Source organism: Rhinoraja longicauda, chromosome 40, assembly GCF_053455715.1.
Source record: "Rhinoraja longicauda isolate Sanriku21f chromosome 40, sRhiLon1.1, whole genome shotgun sequence".
Lineage (NCBI taxonomy): Eukaryota > Metazoa > Chordata > Chondrichthyes > Rajiformes > Arhynchobatidae > Rhinoraja > Rhinoraja longicauda.
The window spans coordinates 15,030,204-15,039,371 of NC_135992.1; the positions used below are offsets into that span (position 1 = coordinate 15,030,204).

The 9,168-nt window shown below is 46.7% G+C and overlaps 1 protein-coding gene across 1 annotated transcript in view; it reads left to right on the forward strand.

Annotated features, from left to right (window-relative positions):
* Window positions 1–8,955, forward strand: part of aldh16a1 (aldehyde dehydrogenase 16 family, member A1) — a 53,063-nt gene extending 44,108 nt beyond the window's left edge. Inside the window, exon 17 of the mRNA XM_078430807.1 lies at window positions 6,992–8,955. Within this exon, the coding sequence (XP_078286933.1) occupies window positions 6,992–7,165 (174 nt within the window). The 3' untranslated portion in view covers window positions 7,166–8,955. The remainder of the gene's footprint in view (window positions 1–6,991) is intronic.
* Window positions 8,956–9,168: the final 213 nt, after the last annotated feature.

Below are 9,168 nucleotides of genomic sequence, written 5' to 3' on the forward strand. Positions count from 1 at the left end.
TGGAGTGCTAGCTGGAGTAAATGTTTAGAAAACTTAACTGCCGACAGAAGCAGGATTAACTTTGACAGCTGCTAAAATTGATCCTTTCTGAGAGTTTGTGCACAGGATCATAATGTGCCCAGTTCCATTCTGCAACTTGTCTGATAGAATATTAATGGGTGCAGCAATGGCATTGGAAGCATTGGAGGGGATTAAAGGTGATAGAGGAAGGTGTTGAGCAGCAGGACCGGGTAATTAGATGACTAACTAATTAGATAGGTTGACACATAATGAGCATTTGACAGCCCTGGGCCTGTAGACAATAGATGCAGGAGGAGGCCATTCGGCCCTTCGGCCCTTCGAGCCAGCACCACCATTCAATGTGATCATGGCTGATCATTCTCAATCAGTACCCCGTTCAGCCTTCTCCCCATACCCCCTGACTCCGCTATCCTTAAGAGCTCTATCTAGCTCTCTCTTGAATGCATTCAGAGAATTGGCCTTCACTGCCTTCTGAGGCAGAGAATTCCAAAGATTCACAACTCTCTGACTGAAAATGTTTTTCCTCATCTCAGTTCCAAATGGCCTCCCCCTTATTCTTAAACTGTGGCCCGTAGTTCTGGACTCCCCCAACATTGGGAACACATTTCCTGCCTCTAACTTGTCCAACCCCTTAATAATCTTATATGTTTCGATAAGATCCCCTCTCATCCTTCTAAATTCCAGTGTACACAAGCCTAGTCGCTCCAGTCTTTCAACATATGACAGTCCCCCCATTCCGGGAATTAACCTAGTAAACCAAAGGTCGTCCTTGCTCCTGCTCTCCCGACCTTTACTGACTCCCTAAAGTTTAGAAGAATGAGGGGGGGGTGGGGGGACTTCATTGAAACTTACTGAACAGTGAAAGCCCTGGATGGTGGATGTGGAAAGGATATTTCCACTAGTGGGAGAGTCTAGGACCAGAGGCCACAGCATCAGAATAAAAGGACTTACCTTGAGAAAGCAGATGAGGAGGAATTTATTTAGTCAGAGGGTGGTGAATTTGTGGAATTCATTGCCACAGAAGGCTGTGGAGGCCAAGGATACTAGAAGAACAAGATGAACCACACCATTGAAATCGCCTATACGGAAGTGTAGTACGCAAAGGAGCGTAACGTCCGCCATTTTAGTAAGCAAAACCCGCCGTTCGCTCTGCCTCTCGCAGTGTAATCAGTGTTGTGGGGGAACAGTATGTGTGATGATACCATTAAAATGCAGAATATATCTCATCTATCAATTCACAGATTTTTGTTGTTTTTCTTTTTAAATGTTTCTGCAAGTTTCTGCCTACTAAAATGGCATCGTGACGTACTACGGTTTTTAGGGTCGAGTGGTCTATCTTGCTCCTCTAGTATCTTTGGTGGAGGCCGTCAATGGATATTTTTAAGGTGGAGATTGATAGATTCTTGATTCGTACTGGTTTCATGGGTTATGGGGAGAAGGCAGGAGAATGGGGTTGATAGATCAGCCATGATAGAATGGTGGAGTAGACATGATGGGCCATTTTGTTGTCCGAGTCTCCTTTGCTCCACATTGAAAGAGTTGGCAACCTTGATGCTCTTTCGCAATGTTGATTCATTCTGGTAAAAAAGAGTGCTGGGCTGTTCGCTATTTATGTCAACACAGAGCAGCTGTGCCTGTCGTCTTCACTGTCGCACGAATGCTCGGGCTGGTCAGCGTGTCGCCCCGCTCACGGATATCACCCACGGGGTGAAGTCCTTGACCCAACTGATGGAAGTCACACTCTACACGGTACAATCTAACAAGTTGCAGCAGATGCACCACAGATGAGTAGCTCGTTGTGTAGGAAGGAACTCCAGATGCACCAAAGATAGACACAAAATGCCGGAGTAACTCAGATGCACCGAAGATACACAACATGCTGGGTCTTTATCCTTTGGTGAGTAGAAGGTTGAGGGGGGACTTGATAGAGGTTTTAAAAAATTTTAAGAGTTGACGTGGGTAGGCTTTTCCCTTTGAGAGTGGGGAAGATTCCAACAAGGGGACATAACTTCAGAATTAAGGGACAAAAGTTTAGGGGTAACATGAGGGGTAACTTCTTTACTCAGAGGATGGTGGCTGTATGGAATGAGCTTCCGGTGGAAGTGGTGGAGGCAGGCTCGATTTTATTATTTAAGAGTAAATTGGATAGGTATATGGATGGGAGGGGATTGGAGGGTAATGGTTTGAGAGCAGGTAGATGAGACTAGGTCAGAGAGAGTGGTCGGCGTGGACTGGTAGGGCCGAACGGGCCTGTTTCCGTGCTGTAATTGTTATATGGTTATATGCTGGAGTAACTCAGCGGGTCAGGCAGCATCTCTGGAGATAATAAGTGGCGTTTGGAGTCGAGACCCCTCTTCAGACTTCTCCGTCCTGGCATCGTTGCCCAGTACAGTAATCCCAATGCACAAGAAAGCAAGCGGTTACAGAGAGTGAGCACAGTGCTTTGTACTTGTCTCTTGTTTTTGACAGTCATTTTACTTGTCGTTGTCTTTATAACGTATGGAAACACTGATCAGCCAAAACATTATGACCACCTGCCTAATATGCTGTTGGTCCTCCGTGTGCAGCCCCATACGCAGCAGGGTGCGATGCACTGAGTAGTGTGACACATTCCTCCCGTGACCACCATTAACATTTTCTGTGACTTGTGCCACAGCCGACCTTCTGGGATAGCCTTCGTTGCCCCCGCGCATCGATGAGCCTTGAGCGCCCAACACCCTGTCTGTCGCCAGTTTGTGGTTTGTCCCTCCTCGGTCCACTGTCGGTCGGTACTCACCACTGCTGACCGGGGGCACCCCACAAGCCTTGCCGTTTCAGAGATGCTCTGACCCAGTCGTCTGGCCATAACAATTTGGCCCTTGTCAAAGTCACTCAGGTCTTTACTCCTGCCCATTTCTCCTGCATCCAACACGTCAACTTCAAGAACTGACTGTTCACTTGCTGCCTAATATATCCCACCCCTTGACAGGTGCCATTGTAACAAGATAATCAATGTTATTCACTTCGCCCATCAGTGGTCATAATGTTTTGGCTGATCGGCGTAATTTTATATTTTGTATTGTCGGAGTTTATGTGGCTGTGTTGCTGCTGCAAACAAGATTTAAAATGTTCCTGTACCTCTTTGCATTTTGTGCATTTGACAATAACCACTACTTGAGCAGTTGTTGCTGCTCGCGTGGGTGTAGGCAGAAAATTGTGGCCGGCATTAGGAAGCTCTTGTCTCTAATTCACTCGGTTCCTACAAACTCATGAATCTACGGAATCGATCCAGTGCGCTTTCTGTTTAGCATCTCGTTGAAAGATTGCCTTCACCACCCCCATGCATCCACTCTAAAATATCAGCAGGTTTCTCCAACAGTTTGACACGTGGCACGTGGACAAGATTGTATCTGCTGTAAATTGTTAAATAGAAGCTATCATTCATTGGCAGATGATTCAGGGGGTCAGAGAAGTGGATTTAAACGTTTGGACAACTGGTACGAGAGAGGTGACGAATATCTTAGTTATGATCTGGGATTGGTAATGGTTTGTTATTGTCACGTGTATGGAGGTACAGTGGAAATACTTTCAGCACCCAAAAGGTGACGAGCCTAATCAGTCAGAGCTCTTGCAAGGACTCGATAGGCCTTTAGTTTAGTTTAGAGATACAGCGTGGAAACAGGCCCTTCAGCCCACCGAGTCAACGCCCACCAGTGATCCTCGCACACTTACGATATACTACACGCACACAAGGAACAATTTTACCAAAGCCAATTGGCCTACAAGCCTGTACCTCTTTGGCGTGTGGGAGGTAACCAGAGCTCCCGGAGAAAACCTCCCACGCGGCCACAGGGAGAACCTACAAACTCCGTACAGGCAGCACTCCATGTCAGGATCAAGCCCGGCGCTGTGGCGCTGTGAGGCAACAACTCTACCGCTGCGCCACCGAGCCGCCCTTTTGTTTTTGAGAACGAACAGGCAGGGCTGTCGAGGATGTGCGGAGAAGTCCATAACAAGGGGCCACAGTTTAAGAATAAGGGGTAGGCCATTTAGAACTGAGATGAGGAAAAACTTTTTCAGTCAGAGAGTTGTGAATCTGTGGAATTCTCTGCCTCAGAAGGCAGTGGAGGCCAATTCTCTGAATGCATTCAAGAGAGAGCTGGATAGAGCTCTTAAGGATAGCGGAGTCAGGGGGTATGGGGAGAAGGCAGGAACGGGGTACTGATTGAGAATGATCAGCCATGATCACATTGAATGGCGGTGCTGGCTCGTAGGGCCAAATGGCCTCCTCCTGCACCTATTGTCTAAGTGGGGCTGAGAGCGTGGCTGTACACGCACCTGGCATGGGGTGGATCGTTTGCCTCTTGTGTTGAAACTACTCAAGACTGCTTGAGTTGCACAAATGAACTGTGACAAACTGACAGCATTTGGAACTCCCCATAATGAGTGCATTTTGGAACTCCCCATAGAGAAATGTTTGTTCAGTAACCACGGTGAATTGTTAATCATCTCTCATGGCGTAGAACAGGTTGGCGAGGGTGCAGAGGACATTCACTCAGATGTTACCTGGGCTTGAGCTATTGCGAGAGTTCTGGTTTTACTATCGAAGGTATCACAAAATGCTGGAGTAACTCAGCGGGTCAGACAGCATCTCAAGATGGATGGAATGGGTGATGTTTCTGGTCGAGACCCTTCTTCAGACTGATGTCGGAGGGGGGGGGGGGGGTGGGACAAAGACAGGATGTAGTGGGAGACAGGAAGACAGTGGGAGAACTGGGGAGGGGGGAAGAGAGGGACAGAGGAACTATCTGAAGTTAGAGAAGTCAATGTTCATACCGCTGGGGTGTAAGCTGCCCAAGCGAAATATGAGGTGCTGTTCCTCCAATTTCCGGTGGGCCTCACTATGGCACTGGAGGAGCCCCAGGACAGAAAGGTCAGAGTGGGAGGGGGAGTTGAAGTGCTGAGCCACCGGGAGATCAGGTTGATTAAGGCGGACTGTTCTGGTTTTAATATGATTTTCAACGCATGGAAATGGCCCCTTCAGCCCAACTAGTCTTTGCTGACCATCGGTCACACATTCACACTAGTTCTACTTCATTCGGCTCGAGTAACTCAGTGGGACAGGCAGCATCTCTGGAGAAAGGGAATAAGTGACGTTTTGGGTTGAGACCCATCAGACTCTTGAGATGCTACCTGACCTGCTGAGTTACTCCAGCTTTTTGCATCTATCTTCGGTTTAAACCAACATCTGCAGTTCCTTCTCATAACCTACAAAGCCACACGCCTTTGGGATATGGGAGGAGACCCATGCTTTCACAGGGAGAACGTGCAAACTCCACACAGACTGCGCCCGAGGTCAGGGTCAAACTTGGCAATGTGAGGCAATGGCTCTACCCGCTGCACTAGAAATGTTTTCTTTGAAGCAGAGAAATCTGAGGGGTGATCTTGTACGAGATCACGGATAAAGTGAATGTTCAGTCATTTTCCAAGGGTTGATTCTAAAAGCAGAGGGCAAAGGCTTATGGTGAGAGAGGAGAGATTTAAGAGGCACCACAGGGGCAATGTTTTCACTCAGAGTGGTCTGTTTCTTGAATGACCTGCTATAATATCGGATACGATTCTGACTTAAATACAGATATATGACTAGGAAGGGTTTAGAGGGATATATATATATATATATAGGTCACATTTGGGCAAATAGTCCAGTATATCAACTTGGTTGGTATTAGCAAGGTGGGCTGAAGGGCTTGTTTCTGTGCTGTATAGCTCTGACTCTATGTCAATCCATTCCTTTCCCTTCCATTAAAAACAAAAGCCGATAGTGAATCTCTTTTTAATACTATGTACCTGGTACATTCAGTTAATCATTTGATTTATGAGCTTGGTGTTTCCTCTATCCACCTGTGGTACTTTTTGTACTTGCTTGAGGTGACATCAGATCCTCCCAAACTTGATGCAAGTAATTTGTGTAATTCCCCTAATTAACACAGGCTCAATGCCTCTATCTACATTCCTGCTCCAGTGAAGGTTGCCATCTGAGACTTGCAACATGTAACCACTGCATAAGGCAACAAATCACCACAAGGACTAGTCAGTAAAGGAAACTAATACCACAAAGAGATTTCAATTGTCGTTTACAAGTATCTGTACGTAGCTGGAGAATTTGAGTCACAAGAGATTGCCTGGACTGGAGTTACTTTCTTCGAGAGTGGAGGTGGCTTATCGAGGTGTACAAAGTTAACTGTTGTGGACGGAGTAAATTTAAAGGATTAAAGAGGAGCTTGACTTTGGGTTTTAGAAATACAGTGTGGAACAGGCCCTAATCCATGACAACCAGTGATCACCCTGTGCACTAGCACTATCCCATACACTAGGGACAATTTATAATTTTACTCAAGGCAATTAACCTACAAACCTGTACATCTTTGGAGTGTGGGAGGAAACCCATGCGAATATACAAATTGCTGGAGTAACTCAGTGAGTTGGGCAGCATCTGTGGAGGGGCATCTCTGGGTCAGGACCCTTCCTCAAACTGAGCTGATGTGACCCGACCCAAAACTTTGCCTATCTATTGTTCGGTCAGTCTGAAGAAGGGTCACCCATTCCTTCTCTCCTGACCCAAAACGTCACCCATTCCTTCTCTCCTGAGATGCTGCCTGACCTGCTGAGTTACTCCAGCATTTTGTGAATAAATACCTTCGATTTGTGCCAGCATCTGCAGTTCTTTTCTTATACGGTCTGAAGAAGGGAACAGATCTGATGCGTTGCCTGTCCATTCCCTCCACAGATGCTACCTGATCCGCAATGCTCCCCCAGCACGTTGTGCTTTACTCATCGTTCCACCCTCCGTAGTTCTTTGCGTCTCCCTCCGTCTTGGCATTGCCTTCGTCGTGGGCGTTGTAGGCCGTGGGGCCTGTTCCTGTGCTGAAATTGTTCCATGTTCTCAACGTAAGAACCAACCTCACGCCTGTTTTTTTGTGATCTTCCGTAGGGGTCCAAGTTTGTCGAGTGGTCGTCGGCTGAGAATCTGAAGCGGACCTGGGTGAATTACGGGGTCCCGCGAATGTGGTGCCACTCCCGACAGGGGTCCGGGGAAGAGTTCCTCTATCATGCAACACAGTGCAAGAACGTCTGGATCCCAATGGGGGAAATCTTTGCCAACTAGAGCCAACCCAACCTGTCCTGACATAACCGTTCTTTCCGATGAGGCTAATACAGTAAACGCAGTGAAGGGGAGTTCCGTACAGCTACAATCACATACCCTCCCGTTGTAATATGAATGCTTCGATTAGACATTGGTGTTTTCCAATACTGTGGAACATGGATCTGGCCTGTGCTTGCACATGTGTACTGGCAGGGTGCCTGATGTCCCAACAGTACAGCACTAAGGCCTCGACCAACAGCTGGGGCCTCAAAGCATGTGCAAAATATTCATCATGTGAAAACAGGCTAAGGTTCAACAAGATAGACACAAAATGCTGGAGTAACCCAGTGGGACAGGCAGCATGCCTGGAGAGAACGAATGGGTGACGTTTCGGGTCGAGACCCTTCAGTCAGATCTTCGCCACCCGTTCCTTCCCTTCGGAGATGCTGCCTGTCCCGCTGAGTTACTCCAGCATTTTGTGTCTATCTTCGGTTTAAACCAGCATCTGCAGTTCCTCCCAACACAATAGGGTTCAGTAATGTGTCATGATGAAACTGGTTTCTTCGTTTGTTTTCACTGTTGAAAATTGGACCGTTTCCACCATGACTCGGTGCCAATTCCATGGAATCCTATTGAGAGCCGAACAATTTGGGACTTCTGCCAGACCTGACAGACCTTTGCTCTCCTGCATTCCTCCTCTCCATCCATCCATCCCATACCTACACTGACTGACGTTAGTCTGCTCACTTGTGAAGCGGGTTCTGTGCCAATCCCCGAGAGTCCCTTTGTCTTGCCACAAAGCCAGACGGGATCCCTCAAACCGAGGGAGGGAGTGAACCCATTCTACACGTTTAACCTTTCTCGTGTGGAACCCCCCCTTCCTCATTTCTCATCTTCCAGTGAGACAGAAGGGAACATTTTCCCCACTAACAAAATGCGTGCTTTTATTTCCAGGAATGGAAATCTGCGGTCAGGGTCACGGGCTGTGCTTGCCGCTGGTTTGCCCCATTCCATGCCACACACACACACCTTCACCACTCTCGTTACTGGTGTCACCGCACTCTGTTATGAAAATAACTGGGCATTGCCACCTGTAACCGCCCTTCATGCTGTGCAAACATTCTTTGAAGAGCTGCAAATATTTTTAGGGATTTATTCACAAAATGCTGGAGTAACTCAGCGGGTCAGGCGGCATCTGACTGTCAGGTTTCGGGTTGAGACCCTTCTTCAGTCTTGACCTGAAATGTCACCCATTCCTTCTCTCCTGAGATGCTGCCTGACCCGCTGAGTTACTCCAGCATTTTGTGAATAAATACCTTCGCTTTGTACCAGCATCTGCAGTTATTTTCCTGCAAATATTTTTATGATGGTTTACCTTTTGAACTAAATTTTGGGCAGGAAGTGTCCTTGCCTGAATGCTGCATTCACCACGTATTACTGAACAGGGTTGCAGCAATTTATCGGCATGTCTTGGAGCTCTATTTGAATCCAGTCCACTTCTTTTTATGCCTTTTAAGTGTTTTAAGACAAAACCACTCAGGACCTATTTCCTTCTAAGCTGGCTGTACTGCACATGCTGCCTGTAATTTCAGTGCCAAATTAGGCCTTTCCAGTCAAAACTAGAAGGGCAGCCTTGATACAAAATGTAAACGTTGATTTGCTTTCTAATGCCAAGTGATTTGTGATGAATGTTTTTGGTGCTTCCTGCTGTTAGCAGAAACATGTAACCCAAATTCCTGCAAGATTTTGTTAACATAACAAACTGATCGAGGATGATTGAAGTTGATAAACTTAATTAAATCCTTATGTATAAAATATAAATTTTGTGTCTGCTGTATATTTTCTCTCGTCTTATCGGGTCAGGGTGCACTGTGCGGGTTTTGAGGTTCAGCACAAATGCTTTACACATCTATAAAGTGCGAGAGGAAATCTAAGGATCCAGTCTACAAAGAAAAACTGAGATGCACTTGTTTAGATTTGAATCAAAATTTTAGTGGTTCACACAAGATTAATGTCAATCTTTC